General features: G+C 41.1%; 1 protein-coding gene across 1 annotated transcript in view; it reads left to right on the top strand.

Annotated features, from left to right (window-relative positions):
* LOC119480827 (cadherin-12-like) overlaps window positions 1-19,079 on the top strand; it is a 112,708-nt gene that overhangs the window by 73,663 nt on the left and 19,966 nt on the right. Inside the window, exons 6-7 of the mRNA XM_037757431.1 lie at window positions 864-1,051; window positions 15,621-15,874. Coding sequence (XP_037613359.1) covers window positions 864-1,051; window positions 15,621-15,874 — 442 coding nt within the window. The remainder of the gene's footprint in view (window positions 1-863; window positions 1,052-15,620; window positions 15,875-19,079) is intronic.

Here is a 19,079-nt window from a genome sequence, read left to right on the forward strand (position 1 = left end):
AAATCAAATTCCAAGAAGAAAAAAATCTTGTTTTTCTAGAAGCAAGTCTTGGCTGAGTCTTTGTTGCAGCAGAGACATGTGTCAAGTTCAATCAAATACAGGAATGTGTTGAGAATGTGTTGAGAATGTGTTAATACAAGAAGGCGATCATGGCCGCCACACTGTGATTATAAGGACTCGTGGAATTTCGCTCACATTCGGTCACAATGAATAGCCCCAAATACATGTTGCGTAACCTTTGACATCAGAATGAATGAATGTCACATTGATTTCCTGACAAGTAAAGAATGAGATGCATAATTACCCCAAAAGCCTTCCAAGTCCTCAGAATAATGTTGAAACAGAAATGGCGGCTTTATGAAGCCGCCAGGTGTTTCGCAATAGATCTGTAATGCAACAGTAATGTTTTCATGCAGATAATGTTGTTGGAACAGCTAGCCATCTCTGAAAGTGAAGCACAGAAAAAGATTAGTTACCACCTATTGTCAGGCGTGAGGGATAATCAATCAATCCACAGTTTGTTTGCTTGTAGATTTCTTCCCTCGTCCGCCGCAGTGATATCTGCTGTTGGGAGTATCAAAGCCCCCAAAGCTCTTGTGTTTGTGGTACAGGTTGAGCCAGCCAATTACAAGGAGCTGAGCAGCCTTGATGTCCAAGCTCGTCAAAATTGAATAATGTCATGCCCATCGCTACAGGGCTGACTTCAGACAGAGCATATCAGCTGCTCGCCCGTGGGTGGATAAGACACGGCTGTGTGTGAGAGACCACATAAAGGACGGAGGATGTGAAGAGGCTCGTTATTTTCCAGCCGATGTCAAGTGATGATAATAAATGAGTCCAGTCTGATGTTTGTTTGTTGACAGGTTTCTTTCACCTACGAGTTCCCGAGTCTTCTTCGGTGGGGTCTGCTGTCGGCAGAATCAAAGCTCACGACTTGGACATCGGGAAAAATGCCGAAGTGGAGTACACCATTGTGCCAGGTGACGGAGGCGCCATGTTTGACATCACCACGAACGAACACAACCAAGAGGGGATCATCATTCTCAGAAGGGTAAGGAGTCTCAGAAACTAAGACTAAAATGTTAAACATATAAACAGTAGTATTCAGTGTCATTAACAGCACAAACAAATCAAGTTCACTAATAAAGGCTGTGGTGAAAGAGTGACATTATAGCCAACAACAACGGTCAACAGCTCACCACATTGCTGCTCTGGGTTTCTATTTTTAACCTGAATACCTGATTTAACCACCTATTAATTCCAGTTGCTCCACTTTTCCATTTTCACATTAAAAGCCTACCAATAAAGGGAAAGCCAAAATGCTTTTAATGTGAAAAATCTGCTGGAAGTGCTGAGTTGCATTCACGGTAGCTTAACGTAAATCGGCGAAAAGTAAGTAAAAGAGAGTATGACATGACTCTTTTTGTTATACAGATGGAATTAGTGCTGTGTAATGTACATATAACTGAATATATCAACATGTAGGAAGTTTGCATTACTTGATAAGCAGGTGATATTAGGAATTAAAGGTTATTATTAGGTCTCTAATATAAGCATGTTCCAAATAAAGGCCTGGTTCCCTCTGCCTTTTAGGTAAATACAAGTGTAGGCCACTATTTGATAAATTATAATATGTTTATTGGTCGCACTTTCTCTTTCTTTCTTTCTTTCATTGCATGTCTATAAGGCATTAAAACATATTCATGATGCATTATAATTTGCTGTATAAGTATAGTTATAAGCACTGAACTATACCCATAATGCTTTATAACAATAATTCCATATTATAGCAAACAATGAGCACTAAAAGTAACTTATAATCATATTAGAGTGCATTAAAACAGTGATTGTAATGCATTATAAAAATATTATAATGTAGTACAACTATGGGAATTATCATAAACTATGATGCAAAAAAATAAATGTCAGTGAGTGACCAGCAATGAAGTATTGCTTGAACTTATAAGTCATTTTATAATGTGTTATAATTATTGTTTTCAAGAATTATGAATATGTATGAGTGCTCGTAACTATAATTATGCAGATTATGGTCGTCATAGAGTGTGCTACCTGTTTTGTTTTTTATTCTAACTCAATATTCAGGAAGTAGGATGTATGCCGATGGCATTGTACCTATGGGAACATGTTTGTGTAGGGGATGCTTTTTCATTGCTTAAAACATAAAACACATTACTTATTTATATTCAAACTTACTGCGATATATATATGCAAAACAGTGCCCTACGGGGTCCAAGCAACATCATAAATCACATCTCATCCTGACAGCGCCATATCACGTTATGTCAACAACAGAGGCATCGTCACGCACATCATAGTTGACAAAACAATGGAGGAAGTAACTTTTGAGAATATATATTGAAATAAATAAAATAATATATATATATATATATATAATGAAATCAATTATAACAGGTAGTAGCTGGTTGTGTTACATAACGCTGCCCCAGCAGGACACTTGGCAGCTGCGAGGGCTGAACCGGTGAACTCTCCGTTGTGTGATGTCGCTCTCTAACTGTTTGTCTCCTCGCTGCCTTAAAGCACAGCTCAGAGCAATGCCACAGCCCTCTCTGAGCGCCTTGTGCTATATAAAGCATTCACTCAGCATGTCAGGGCTCATTTAACCATGCCATATGTTGTTTTTTCTAAATGGATTAATGCATCCAGTGCATACTGTAGTGACCCACAGCAAGAGGTCTTGGCCGTCGGTTGCACTTACTTTGAACCGGAGAGCGCAAGCATCTCGTTTAATACCAACTTTTTTACCACATATAGCGTTTGCAGGGCCGTGGTATCGCCTCACAAAATGGCAAGTGGCACCAAAGCACCAGTGATATTAGAGGCATTTATTATTCCGAGCATAAACCCGTTGAGATCTATCATCTCATTTTCAAGGGGACCCACAGCTGCCAGAGGTGAAAGAAAAAAGGACATTACAGCCACGGACTAAAATTAGAGCTAAATATAGAGTGATCCAGCCAAGGCAACGAGTATTAATCTACTAAATATAATAAAAACTATAATAAGACTTCTTATATATATATATATATATATAAAGAAAATCTCCTTTTCAAGATTGAGTCCATTCATACTAGCAATAATATCATGACCTCAGGACTTTAGGAGTGAATTAGCAATTTATGAATATTTCATTTCATTTCAAATATACCACAGTGCAGTTTTCTCCAAACAATTCCATTAATAACTATACCAATTTTAAAAACTTGGAATAACAGGACAAATAGTATCACAGTAAAGCATCATAACTTCTCCGTGGCTCCCCCAGTAGAGATTTCCTTTATTAATCTTGACGCCAGCTTTCATAATGTATTCATGTTGTTTTGGTTTATGAAGTGAAAATCCACCCTTTGCTTATTTGTGTATATACTCTCCTAAGGGTATGCCTAGTTAAAGACGCAAAGATCCATAATATCCAAACACACTAAACAGAAATATTCTTCTTCTCCTGCCCACGGGCTTCGGTGATATTATTTCTCTTTGGACTGTCAGCTGGCGGACAGAGGGTGATAATATGCATTTAAGAGTGCTGCATGAAGCAGAGAATAAAAAGAGACTCATTAAGGTTTCAGGAGACTACTCATAAAAGGCACACCTACTTTTAAGATTGTGATAAGTGTCAATGCGACATAAAGGGAATTAATAGGATCATTTGCATTAATAAAATCATCATCAGACCGACTCCTTTTCCACATTTGGACGTATTAATCAGAGTGCTTTACAGAGGAACCTGGGCTCACAGAAGGTGGTTTGTTTGCCTCTCTAATCTGTCTGGTATCAAGCACCGCAGGCTAGCCAGGTTGGTAAACAAGACAATGCAAATAACAATGCAACAAATGCACCGCAATAGTTTACAAACTGTAATTTGTCTCAGTCATTTGGCGCCGTTACTAAATAACAGAGCAGCTCACACTTCTGCCAGCATGCTATTCAAATACATCAAGCCAGTATCACTAGAACAGCTGGCAAATGTTTGGCTCAGTCTCTCCCAGTGTGCCACATAACAGTTAAGAAGCATAATAATATGAATAGTGTTGAAGTTAGCAGGTCTCGCCCACACACCAAACTACACAGGTGCACATTCCTCGTGTTGCATGCGCAGTCTGACGATGCCTTCACACTCCGTCCTGCATTTCCCTTTTGGCAGGATGCAGTCGACCCCTGTGGTGGGTTTAAATGCCATTTGTTGTCAGTGTTATTGAGGTACAATAGAGGAACTGCAGAGCAATGCTAAGTTTGCATAATGCAACAGCCACAAAATGTCTCTGCGATGCGGGAAAGGAGAAGAATGTAAATGTCAGAAAGTGAAGATTTTTTGCAAGCAATGCTCTGATGCGCGGATGAGATGGATTTCTCTTCTTATTCTCCCGGAATGCTGTTTGAGTTTTGGGAACATATTGGCACCTGAGATTTGCGGCATCATTTCCCAAACACATAAAGTCTTTCAAAACACACATATATACAGATATCTTGTAAGAAAATGTATCAGATGAGTCACAATTTGTGCTTTACCATCATGTCAGCAGTCATTTTGTAAGAACAACCATTATTATTTACCAAAAAAAATGTTTAATCATTTATGTTTTAGTCAATTGTATTCATTCATTACATCACCAAAACCCAAACTTTCTTAAACTTAAAAACAAATTGCTTCATACTTCCTCCAAAACTTTAAAAGCAAATTACTTTCTGGAAGATTAAAAAAAAAAGTCTCTTTCATGCAAATTCACCTCAACAAAACACTTTTAAGGAGTGGTAATACATCTTTTTTTGTGTCACTTGTTTCATTTCGGGGATACGGCATACATTTCCTCTGATTGCGAAAGTAGCCAATTCTATCTGTTTCTGTGCCTTTCAGGGTATTTCTGATGTAAGCGTCGAAAATGTTCTGTGGGGGAATGCAAATCTGCATTTGTTTTTCCCGATGCATCTGACGGAGGTATTCGTTAACGGGTACATTTTTAGTACATGCCCCGGCACACAAAGGTGTGTGATCCTTTGATCCCCAAAAATATGCAGCTGAGTGAGTAATTGATTCCCAGCTCAGTGCAAGAGCTGCCTCGGGATGCTCTGCTCATATGAACATATGCCAACGTCTGTGTGTAAATCACGTATGCATGCGTATGTACTTAATGCGCTCATATGCATGGCTATAGATCATTGTATAGTGACCTTCTCATCGACACTAATGGAATAACAGAATGAGACGGGCAGCAATTATGCTGTAAATGAAGACAGTTATTTGTTTACATCATGTATACCCTCAATGGATGCATCCTTCCTTCTATTGTTTTACTTGCAGTGTTTGATATGCTGCCATATAACAGCGAGGCAGTGTGATGTATTCCCTACAGCGGTAAGCTACTGCACAAAGGCAGTGTTGACGGAGGACATCCTGAGCCCCCTTAACTGACCATGCCTCCTCACAGTGTAATTTACTAAACAACATGTGCCTCTACCTAAGTGTAGCAGGACATGGACAGAGAGAGATACTGTAGAGAGGGGAGAAAAGGATGAGCTGTGCCTTGGTGGAACGGTGTGGGGAGTAGGTAGCTGGAGATGAAGCCTTTATGAGTTGTTCACTGTGTTCCCAGAATACTGACCCGCCCACAGACTTGTCTTATTTCAGATTGGTGGAATATCCCCAGAGACAGGTGTGCAAATGTGTGCAGACAATCCATCTCTCTGCCCCTCTCGCTCGTGCTCTGTCTCTCTCTTTCTCCTTCTCTTTTGACTCCCCTCCCTTCGCATTGACGTCGAGAGAGAAAAAAAAAAAACCCACAGCAGGACAGAGACGAAAGCCGCATTGTACACAGAGCAGAGTTTGGCAGACCTCAAATTAGAGACTCGGGAAGGTTGGTTATGATAAGAGGATCAGGCTGAGTAATGGGTTCAAAGGATGATCATCTGTTTCCCAGTCTGACGATACAGGGGGGAGAGAGGGGAAAAAAGAGGCGCCGAGGCATGGAGGGGGTTTTGCACATCCCATCTGCAAAACATAGGATTATGGGAGACAATAGGTAAATCCACCAATGAATTCCCAGAGCAACTTGCAGACAAATGTGTGCAGACAAATGTGTGCACACAGAGCGACATGCCATACATGAAAAGGCATGTGGAAAGGACACCGCCACACTCAAACACCGCTATACATACAGCGCATGGAGAGCGATAGCACTCCCACACGATGATAACCCCTGGTTTGTGTTGGTAAAAGAGTTTTGAGTCAGATTAAATGTTGTTTGTCCATTTGCATGTTTATTTACCTCCCCCTGGGAGAAGATGCATGCAGATATGCGTAATTGAAATGTGCCGTTCTGGGCCTGGAGGAACGGCATTGTTTAACGGCAGCATGTGTGGCATAATATTTGCTGGCTCACATTCAGGGAATGGGACTATCTCCTCACTGTACAAACTGAATGCCCCCAGCGGCCTCAGTGCATTGAATAAAGAGCATTTTGCTGCAGACCTCTGGCACTGCCTCCAAATCCATCGCCCCAGAGTGTCGGAGGGGTTCAAAAAACATTGTAGAGAAGTGTAGGTGACTTGTGTAGGGCAAAGTGCTGCACGTACACCTCAACATCTGGTCTATTCTAGCATGTAATTGTAAAATATTTAATAGAAGTGATCATAGAAAAGAACTAGAATATATATATATTTTGTGGTTTGATCCCTGGCTTCTCCTGTCCATATCCTCGAGCTACACACTGAATCTCAATAGCTCCCAACGGTCAGGCCAGGGGAATGAGAAGCATATATTGTAAAGCGCTTTTCCATCTAAGATTGAAAAGTTCTATATAAATGCAGCTCATTTATCAGGGCTTGTGATTTATTTTTGGTAATCACATTATGCGTTGTGTCACGTTATAGATGCAAAAAGAAAATGCTACACTTGTAAGTGATGATGGAAAATGAGTTTCTAGAATCTGTGTTTACTGCTCGCTATAAAGTTAATAATGTAGTGTCTGTTCTAAAGCGAATAGCGAATGAGAGAGAGAAAAAGGGAGAGATATCTGACAGCTAGAAACTATGTTTAAATGTTTCAGCACCATGGACAGAGACAGAAAGAGACAGGCTGAAGGGTTCAGAACACTGCAGGGAGACAGATTATTGCAAATTGAATGAATAAAAACTATATGTTGGATCACTGACTCTACTCCTAGAACACCGATTCCAGACCAGCTCGGTGTTTTGAGGTGTTATACAAGTACGCAATTGGTTTCATCAGGTAACACTCCGAGAAAAGTGGCAAATGATTCATCCAGCTTGCATAAGATGACTTTTTTTTTTTCACCAATTCCAAAATACAGCAAGTGAATAGAGAAAATACTAGGACACGGTTTTGAAGATCATTTCTGTTGTTTTTTTTTTCATTTGTAGGACGTCCTTGGTTTTGTTCCTTATTATTTTAGGGATTCTGTGCGTGCTATGTGTAGTCGTCTGTCCTGTTTTTCTCTGACTCCAGGGACCATGTTGGAAATAAGTGTCTACACTTTACATGTTATCTTTGGATTGTTTTTGTCTTCTGTATCTATAAATCAAATCAAATCATAGTTGTTGCATGGCATTTAAGAAAAGAGCTTTGTCACCAAGAGCGTGCAAAACTGATAAACATTTGCATACAAAACAAACGCCACTAATTGCCTAGATTGCCGTGGCCGAAACGTGGCCCTATTTAGACTTCCCTAAAGTCATGGCCATTGGCAGTATTGAGGCAAGACGCCCTTTTCATCCTTCCTGCCATCAATTAAGGATTTAATTTCACTAGAGTCAGACAGTGACTGCCGTCTAATTTCTCTATCAGAAATGTCATTACTGGGCTGTTTGAACAGTAAATCATTTCAGAGAATGGAAGCTGTTACTGCCTTTCAGTCTTGATGAGACACTAGCGGGCAGTAAAAGAAGTAATGGTCGAATGACAAAAGTAATGAACAAACTGCTAACTGGACTGAAGGCCTGAAAACAGCCAGGAATGTTGGTTGAATACTAAAGAACACAAAGGGCCGTGGTCTGACACCGCTCGCAGCATATACAAGGACACATCCGCGCATTGTAAAATGAGAAAAACGTCCCTACCTTGTGAAAGTGTCTGCAGTATAATCTCTAAATTGCCACAGGGTGATTGCAATATATTATAGCTTAAAACTGATAGCATTAAGAGCTCATCCGGCGGCATGATACCGACTGAGCCTTGCTCACAGACAGGAGTTGAAACTAATCTATTGATTGTCGTGCTGAATGTTCCAGTGGGAGGTGAAATGAGTTATTTTAGGCCCTGGTGTGAAAGGAGTCGAAAGAAGGAGAAGAGAAGGAAACAATACCTGAGAACAACAGGAGATCCAGGTGCCCAACGCGGATGAATAACACCTCACCAAGCAACCAAGCAGGGAGCAATAAGTGTGTGTGCATGTCTTTGTGTCTTTATGTCTGGTTATGCATGTGTTGTGTGTGTGTTTGAATTAGTACAAAGAGAGGGAAAAAGAGGCGAGAGAGTGACAGAGAGGCGGCTGAGGTGGTGCTTGGAGTCGATGAAGTGCCTTCTCTCTGGTGGCCTGGGGAGGCGTGGGTGTAATAGATTAAACTAGTGTCTCGGGGCTCATCCCATGGCTAACCCTGTCCTATTAAGAGTGGCAGTGCGAGTCTTTCACAGTCACTCCACTCCGCTGCAGTGTGGACAGGGCTGCTGGCAAGGCTCTCAGATGGCACTCCACTGTTGTGAGTACTCGGGGGATGGAGATGCTCCGAGGCAGCCAAGGACACGAACCGATGTGACTGATGGCAGCACAATAAAGTGAGCATCTCCTCTCCACAGTGCTAGGACACCCCCAGTATTCGGAGGGACATCAAATCGCTCTCTGGGGCATGTAAGCTTTTCTCTGCTGATGATAAGCTCATTGTGCTCGCTGGTCAGTTGACTGCTTATGGCACAATGGTGGCTCGAGGTCCTTAGCATTCTTCTGCATGGCGGACTCTTGCTGAACTGTCAGTCAATGACTGCGGTGACCTTATAAAGAAGGCGCTCACTCGCAACAGAGACGCCAGACCAGACACAAACCACTGAGTCATAATTGCTTATCTCATAATCTCAGTGGATTTTGTTCACCTTGAAGCGGCTTTGCATCCGATGTGTTTAGCTCATTGGGTTTTGTTAGAACCATTAGCGTTTACCGCTACCCAACAGGCACATCTTTAGCTTCCAGATGATGGGTGCTGTCATGTGGGATCAGGAGGTGGTTTTGGCCACGCTAGAATAAACCATCCAGACGTAGCCTAATGTTGCTGTTCGGAGGAATGTGTTGGCTCGCGCAGCTGCAATTAGAGATGTGTGATATTCTAGGCATGTCTGGCTTAGCTTTGATTTACCCTCAAAGGATAAATCATGTGAGTGGGTGTTAATGATTCATATGTGCTATTGTAAATATATAATAGTGTGGTAAATGGGTTTAAGGCTGCTCTGCATATCACAGATTAAACATGGTTTTTCACCCAATTTAATCGTCATGTAATACCTGTGTTCAGCACAAACAAATAAAAATGACTTGCTGTGCTGTGATAATGATACTTCAAGGGGAAAGGCTTGACTCACCCATCGGTGTTGGCAGAAGATGGTCTTACTGGGCGAGAGTAGCTGAGGTTTGAGGAGAGTATTGAACTCTGCTATCGTAATACTGAACCGAACACACAAAGAAACTGAGAACCTATTCAATATGCATATCATCCTGCCTCTCCCATCCCCAAAATAACCAGCAAGCTGAAAAAAGCAGCTGCAAACTAACACTTTGCGCAGGGAGCAAAGCTGTGGGGGAGGGGTCCAGAAACAGACCGAAAGTATCAAGTGAGAAACGGATTCCAGTTCATGGATTTCCTCGTATCGCATCTCGTCAACGAGCACATCCATTGTTCGGTATTCACACACACGTGAATCTGACGATGTAAGGGCTTTTTTTTTTTATTGTGTTTGAAGCTTAATACTGTACCTGCGAGAATGTGATGCCTTGATTATAGTTCCCCGTTCTAAATTAACAAATTCCCTTGGAACATAACAGGTTCAATTGGCAGGAAAAAAAAAAAAAAGTTCCTTCATTCAGTATCAGTGCCAGTGCAATGAAGGTGCACATTTACATATCAAAGGGCGCAGCACCATGTCTAGAATTTCAAGTGTGTTCTGTTGTGATGTTGAAGAGCAGCAGCACTGACATGAGAGGAACTCGGTCTGTCCTCCTTACAAATTCCTCCGCTGATACACTTCCTTGTTGTGTCCGCAGTAACCCGTAAAAGGTGCATCACGACCGAGGCTATAATGAGACACTTCAAACGCGTAATTGAACGTGTATAGGTGTATGCAACTTGGTTAAGGATAATATATGTGTGGATATGGATAATACAGCACTGGTTCTGTGTGCATAAGTAGGTCATCTTCGAGGGAGGGGGGGAAAACGCGAAATGATACACGCAGTCGGAGAATGAAACGGCCGTTTTTCCCTTCCTGAGAAATTTCCCTTATGGCCTCCAGATCTGATTTGATTCTCCCCAAGTCAAGCGTTGACACATTAGCACGTCTTCTCATTAACTCAGAGTTTCTCATTACCCCCTCCTGGCCCCATTTTATTCCTATTTAACAACAGATATCCCAGACATAGGCTACTTGGACCGTCGTGAGTCTCAGACACATTAAAAAAGGCAGCGAAGTTCTCAACGTAACTGTTCTACACCCAACACCAGGATATGTAAATTAATCTGTGCGATTCGCTTGACAGTTAATCATATGCCTGTCCATGCATTGTTCCATGGGTGTCAGCAAGGCCTCTCTCTCCTCCATCTGCTGAGGAAATGAGCTGCAATTTGTTCCTCCGGCGTCATCTCTTTTCTTTGCTGCTACTTAATGAGTACCTTTACAAGCAAAACCTTTCAATCCTGATTAAACACTACAGTGTGTACTACAATGGGCAAATATGTCAAATTAACTGTTAGGAGTTGAAAGTTGTGATAAATGTTTGTACAAAATCATCTGACAGAGATGTGTGATGTCATTCAGTGCAGTGACTTTTCAGGTCATGCAAGACGCCCTCTGGTGGCGTTAATGGAAGCACTCAACTGTTTGGCAAATAGAGAAAATAATCAGTTTGAGTTTGTTGATACTGTTAGCTTATATAATTTATATATCAAGGCATCTGCTCAACTAAGAATGACTCTCACACATAAAACAGTTATCAGAGTGAGGGCATCTGCTTTGCACAGTAGTGAAAGCATCTCATAAAAAGTTATTAGTGGCTCACTGTTGCATGTTAACATTAAGATCATTAACATTGGTTAATTCTGCCCTACAAAGGCAGACAGCGGTGACTACAGAAGCAGTGCAGTTAAGATAAAAGGGCGTAAAGTTTGCAGGCCGGCCGGCAAACTGTGTAACAGATAGAGAGATTATAAGGCCTCCAGTTAATGTCTTTTTATAGCCTACTGCACTCTGTCTGGAAAATGCAGTAACTACAAATAAGTTGTGTTCTTCCAGCTTTCTTGTCCATAGTGTGTTTAAGAAAATAAACCACATTTTGATTATTTCATTCCAGTGTTCATTGGTATCAAATGCTTCTATGTTTTGCCAGCCAGCTCTTTTACTAGGCCACAGTAGCTCTCTAAGCTGGTTACCAGTAGCAGGAGTTTAGCTGTTATTTTCTCAATGATACAACTGTCTTAAGTTATGTCTATTAACAAACTGAAGTATCAGGATGTTGGGTGACCAAAATGGATATTGTCCAATCACAGATACAGCAAGGGAAATTGAGTTTCATTCAGCTAAGGCTAGCAGTGGCTATCTCACCAGCTAGCTTTCAGTTACTAGCTCTCTAGCTGTCCAACAAACCCGGTTTCACAGGGAGGCGTAGAAAATACCATTCTATGTGCCATTTGTACGCCATGCAAAGTCTCAAACACGGGTCTCCTGGTTAAGAGTCTGGTGTTTGCTGGGCCCATCCACCTCCCCAACCGCCCAACATAGGTGGTCCTCCTCGCTTTTTACTACAACACTAACTCATAGTGTAGCTTTTATACATGGATGCATTTACATTGCAGTCAGTACAGGTAACATGGCGTACAAATGACACGTGGAAATCAAGAAAGGCAGTTACTCATCCTTGAAATGCTAAACGCATTGCGCATTATCGTGGCATTTATACACCTTTTGGTGCAAACGGGCTGGTCCAACACGTTCTCATCCCAACACGCCACATAACCTACTGACGCTTTGTCCAGACCCCTTTGCGTCACTTTTCAGTCGCAGTTAACATGCTTTTAATGGTTTGAATCAAACAAAAAACAATTGCTTGGATTCAGGCAATAAAACGACTATAGTTAGGCTTAAGAAAAAACAACATGGTTGGGCTTAAAATTGCTAAGTATGTAAAGTGAAAATGTGACTTTACATTGTGAATACTGGACACCAAAGAACAGCTGATTGTAACGTGAAAGTGAAACTTGGGACACAAACAGCAGCCTCCTGGATGAGAGTCTTGTGTTTCACCACAGCTCTTTCCCTGAGAGTTTACTGTTGCTGCAGATGGGTTTACATTACATAGTTAATGGAAAGCCCGTTGCGTCTCATATCAACGATAAAGGGTGCCTTGTGCGGTGAGGACTGCGACAAAGCATCAGTATTTGACGCCCTGGTAATGACAACGGGTTGAGCTGTTGTTTGAAGCTTTATGGCTACTTCTTATACCAAACCAGTCTTAACTGACTTTTGAACAAGTGTGTAGTTGTGTTTTGGCTTTTTAATGCTGACTTAGCCTGCCAGCAATTTAGAGTTATAGCATTATAATTCTATGAGTCTGAGGCGGTGTGACAAGACCGAAAACGTCTTAGCTCTATGAATAGCTAAAATCTTAAATTATCTTATCAAACCAGTCACTTCACTGAACCCACCTGCACCTGATTAATAATAACCGTCATGCTCAACCGTTTTAAATTTAGAATATTATTAATGCAGAGTAATTTGTCAAATGTAAGTCCAGGATGCCAGTTTATGCTTTCTCTGAGAGTTGTGTCAAAACTGCAAATGTGTGTGTGTGAAAAGAGCATTTCTCTCACACATCACACTCCACCACAGACTCTGTCTTCGGGTAGCAGAGGATTACATGAAAATTAGATAGTTATAAAGGTTGAAAGTTTGGGCCTGTTTCCTAACTGTGGGGGAATGATGCAGCATGTTGGGATGGAAAGCAACGCTTTCTCCTCGTCCCCGTGAGACGCTGGCTAATGAGGCCTGGTGTACACCTCCTGCTGTCCACCTCCCCAGCATCGCCTTCTTCCTCCTCCACCTGCGTGCGGAGTCTATTTTAGCTGAGCTATGCACGGCTGTCTATATGTGGCGGTTCAGGCACAATATGATGTAAAGTGCAAGAGGGCGTCTTATTAGTTATTTATTTACTTTGCTTTTTTTCATACTGGTTGAAAATCACATCAGTTCCAAATAATGAGAATGCTGTAATTACATTATTGATGCTTTTTCATTCCAAAACTCACTCTTTGAGAAGCAAAGCACATTGAGTTCCCTTTTATGCTGATTTCTAACAATTGTGAGGAACCAGCAGGGAGCTCAGGAGACTGAAATAATGACTGCTGTAAAATTTAGGCTACTTTGTAGGTATAAGTTGGCGGGAAGTCTTTTATTGTGATTGTAGGGATCAGCATTTGAATGACACCCGCGATGAATTTCATTTTTGTACGTGACTGTTGCTTCAGGGCGCCCGGTCTTCTCGCAGTGTTGTCACTTCTTGAGAGAGAGATTGAAAGGGACAGAGTGTATTTCCTGTTGAAGGATCTTATAGCTGTGCCTAGCCAGTTGCATCTGGCGCACTGTAATCAAACCAATCATGGTGGTTGATGGTCAATGATTGCTTTCAGATTGGCTTGCCTTCACATAGCTCTTTTTTTTTTTTTTCTTCTTTTTACGGACACCTGCTGTAGCAGCGAGACTGTGAAACCATGGAGATGGAGGAGAGACAGAGGGCTCGAGAAGCATCTGCTACCACTGTGAAATCACGACTGCACAGCCTCTGATCATTTCTAGTGGTTGGACTCTAATTAGATCGCTAATTCATGTGCATTTAATATGGACAGATGACTAGCCATATTTCTCTTGCATCAAAAAAAGCTCTTTTTTTCCTTCTTCATCCTCCAGTGCACCTCTCCTCTCCCATTGACTGTCTCTTTACATCTCGCTGTGTCATTACCAGCTGTTTTCACTTGGTGTCTTTTGGAACAACATGCCAGCGGAAGCCCAAGTCCTGGGGCGGGAAGATAGCATTGCTGCCATAGTGGTTACATGTTAGTCAATTTGAAATACACCGAAAGGAATGTCTCTCATGTGACTCCAGACCAGCAGAGCGTGACCGACTGCGAGCTCGCCAAGTACGGTCGGTCACACATGAGAGGGCAGGAGACAGGCAGGAGCACGAACGCGGGTGTCACTGCTGTCGGATGTTTACACCTCAGCCGCAGACATGCCGAGGATGCAGATTCCACCCCTCGCCTTGGACTAATTGACCCTGAGCTGACATGTCAGAGGCTTGAGGAGGTAGAACATATGAACCCCCGAAGCTGTTGTTGGGAGAACTCGTGTAAAGGGGCGTAGCTCTACTGAACCAAGAAAGTGCAGCTTGACTTCCTCACACTGAGGGGGTGAGACATTAACCTGGTCATAACCTACTGTCTCACATGGATACTGTATAAAGAAAAACTGTCACGGACGTTTTTAAAGGGGTCCCTTGACCTCTGACCTCAAGATATGTGAATGAAAACGGGTTCTATGGGTACCCACGAGTCTCCCCTTTACAGACATGCCCACTTTATGATAATCACATGCAGTTTGGGGCAAGTCATATTCAAGTCAGCACACTGACACACTGACAGCTGTTGAGTTTGCCATGTTATGATTTGAGCATATGTTTTATGATAAATGCAGTACATGTGAGGGTTTCTGGACAATAATTGTCATGGTTTTGTTTTGTTAATTAATTTCAAGTAATACAAGCATATTTGCCCACTCCCATGTCGATAAGAGTATTAAATACTTGACAAATCTCCCTTTAAGGTACACTTCGAAGAGATAAAAAAAGCTTAATTTAATATTTATCGCGATTAAATATTTGAATCAATTGACAGACTTAGTGTAATCATCCCCGTATCTGTGTGTTCACTCCTTTATCTGCTCTCCAGGCGGCTGAGAACAATACACTTTGAATGTGTTTTGAGTGACAACATAAATATTGGAAATCATCCAAATAGGCTGCTGAAATTTATTGGATAAGAGGAGGCTGATGTTGACAATTGATAGCAGTTACTCATCCTTGAAAATGTTAGACTAACAAAAATAAATGGAGGGCAAACTTGCTGTCAAAACTGATGCTCATATTCAGTTATTACATTTCTTCAAGTGCTCTTAGCGCGTATAGGATGAAAGCTACGGAGAAAATGAATTGCAGCAGGAGTGCTGAAACTTGCTGTACCACGACACAATTATGATTTCAGAATAAACTGTAAAAGTAACTTTAACTGGACTCTTTTCTGTTTGTTTGTTTTTTCTGCAGCCCTTGGACTTTGAAAGCAAGAAGGCGTACACCTTTAAGGTAGATGCCTCCAATGCTCATCTGGATCCACGATTCCAAAGCTTTGGGGCCTTCAAAGACACAGCAACAGTGAAGATTAACGTTTTGGATGTGGATGAGCCCCCGGTGTTCAATAAGCCCTCCTATGTGATGGATGTGTACGAGGACACACCCGCGGGTACCATTATTGGAGCGGTGACGGCACAGGATTTAGATGCCAGCAGCAGTCCAGTCAGGTAAAGTTAAACTCTCCTGTCTAACATAATATACACTTTGCACGTGATATTTAGTAGGGGAGAGCGGGGTCCATTGGGACAGGGCTTGTTTAGCAAGTTAGAAAGCAACAATGCCATCAACTATGCTCAAACTCAGCCACACCCTTTTATTTTCAACCTCAAAGTGGAGACCTTCTGACTATTCCTCACATTTTATTTACAGTTTTGAAATCTAGTCTCTTTTGTTATTTTTCTTCTACCATGCTGTTTTTAGTTGTCACATACAAAATTCATATTGTTGGAAAGCTTATTTTCTGACCTATTAGTTGATAGTAGTGTTAGCAGCTTGAATTTTTGTTGGATGCTAGAAGTCCATAGTGTGTCTGCTCAGCCTGGGGCTCCCTGGGAGTGTTTAAAGGTCCTAGCTTATAACAGTTCAATAAAAAACAGATAAAAACAAGACAGAGGCTTTTCCTAATTGAATAAGACTAACTGCGAAGTCACTGAGTAAATGTTTACTCTAGTGGCAGATGAAGACTCAGAAAGCAGCCAAAATCCATATCTGATTAATTTATGACCATAATAATAATTTTACAAATGATTTATTGTTCTTAGGTTATTTGGAGTCGATACAATAGTGTCCCAACTGACCCTGCTCTCCCTTACTTTGTGTTGTACCAGTGGGCGACTCCGGTTCTGAAAAACCTGCAAACTTGCATTATTTCTAACAGCCAGCAGGGGGCGACTCCTCGGGTTGCAAAAATGTGTCTGATTGTGTAGAAGTCTATGAGAAAATGAGCCTACTTAAACATTGTAAACATGAGTTTATGGTCTCAATTGCTAGTTTCAAGTCTTCTTCAAAACAGCATCATGTTCATTTAGTAAATTATGGTTCTATTTAGAGTCAAATAGACCATAAAGCAGGGGATGCTTTGGGGCGGGGCTACCTTGTGATTGACAGGTCGCTACCACGGCGTTGTCCGGTCTGGGAGTTGTCTTTGTTTTCGTATTACAGCTTTAACCCTTTCACAGTGTGTTTTCAGTTCATGAAAGTTAATCGTAACAATTTGGTTGCCTAAAAATGTCTTATTCAGAGTTTGGTTGTACTTAGCCGCACCAAAAAAAACAGTATGGTGACAGCCTTTAACCAAGATGATGACGGCCAAAATACCGAACTTGAGGCTTCAAAACCGTAGTCCACAAACCAATGGGTGACGTCACGGCAACCACTTATTATATACACAGTCTATGTGTTGTATTTAGTTATCGAAATGCCTTTACTAAAGGGACCAAAATGGCTCCAAATTCCACGTGAAAATTTCAAATGATATGCCAGAAACATCTACGCTATGTCAACTGCATTCCTCCACTTGGACTAATATGCCACATTAGCAAATGTTTGGCTATGGTTAGGTTACTCATGGCATATTTAGATTGTGTTTAATGTGTTTTTGTTTTATTTGTCTGTAGCAAACAGTCCAAATTCCTAATATTTACATCAGAATGCATAAAGGACAGTATAGGGTTTAAGTCCTGTTCTTTAGATCGAAAAAATACATATTTTATTCAGATAGGGGTCAGAATAAAAAGAAAGAAAACATGTCAGTGTGACTCACAGTTTAAGGAGGCTTTATGTATGTATTCTTATATTATTCAGAAAGACTAGATCTTACTCTATAGAAATCACTGATAGTGAATGACGTACGCCGGGATCTGAACCGCACATCTTCATCTTGAGAGGCTTTACTATCGAACCAAATATCCCTCGGTACTCCCGCGAGGATAAAAGAGCTAAAGGGAGAAGTACTGTGATACTGCAGCCAGTGATTGAAGGTTTTAGAACTCTAATCCATTCATCAATGTCTCCAGTCTCCATTCATCAATGTCATCATGGCTTTAATCTTGAGAGTATTGTCAGCTTTACTCATCAGAAGACTAATCAATCTATGTAGAACGTTTGACATTGTCATGTAAAATCCTGCCCGCATCGTCTCCTGGCAGCTCGGGATGCGTCGGTGACGTTATGGAACAGAGACAATATTATAACATTATTAGTGGCCTCGTATTTGCATATATGAACCTCATTTTTAGAGTGCAGATATTATCTGACTTTACTTTGATAATGAACTTACTGTTTTACATATTTACTCACTACAATGTGAATGAATAAGATATCTTAGCCATACAACTTAAAGAGAACAACTCGGCTTTTGCCAACAGTGGCAGTCAACTTCAAAGAAATGCCTCATTTCTACTGACATCCCAAAAAACGCAGCCCTTTAGGCTAAAAATTGAGTTTCAGAGGGAATTATTCTGTCAACTCTTCACCAGCCATGCAGCTTGTATTTATTATTGCGTCATACCTGTTGGATTCACAGTTTCAGAGTACCTGCATTAATGACATTAACAACCCTTTTCTTTTGGCCAATTTAAAGGGAACATGCATATATACTGTAACGTATCCCAATTTGGCTGACATCCACTAAGGCTTAAACATATTCAAGGAACTAGCTAGGTTCCAGCAAATTATATAATTGGCTGTCATTCTGGAAAAGTTTTGTCTTAATAGAGTGTCCAACGGTTTCCAAGAAGTTGGACGCAGTTCTTTGAAGCTATAAGATGAGATATGTTTGTGTATATTTATTTTGTAGATGGGGATGATTGACGTAACTTAATTAATGGTGATTATATTCTATAGTTGTGCTTATTTTATGGAGCTACATAACACTGTGCACGTTGCTTGTGTTGTTGTAAAGGGAAGTTGATGTATTTGTCAGAGTGGCGGTAATTAAATTGGACCAAGTTGCACAGAGGAAGTGGTTCCTATGTGCTTTTATTTTCACCCACTTCCTGAATTAGTAACTTGCAGTAATAAGTAAATGCACATTGCACAATGACAACATCGTTCAGTAACAATTAATGCAATATAAATTGAACATGACAGAAAGAACATAAGCAGTAGTAAGAAACGGAATATTAATGCAGCTTTTTCTGTAGTTTTAATTTATACATTAAAATTAATTTCTTTCACTTTGATTGTTTTCCATAGAGCAAATTGTCCCCAGGGTCCTAAATCATTTTACAAGGCACTGCTGGTCTCTCCTTGGTAATTATCAGGTGGGACATTCAAACATCAGCGCTCAGTTTGACTGTATAGATCTGACACGCTTGACAAAAAATCCTGATTTATACTCAAGGAAAGCCAATTCCTTTTCTTTCTCAATCT

Source organism: Sebastes umbrosus, chromosome 21, assembly GCF_015220745.1.
Source record: "Sebastes umbrosus isolate fSebUmb1 chromosome 21, fSebUmb1.pri, whole genome shotgun sequence".
Lineage (NCBI taxonomy): Eukaryota > Metazoa > Chordata > Actinopteri > Perciformes > Sebastidae > Sebastes > Sebastes umbrosus.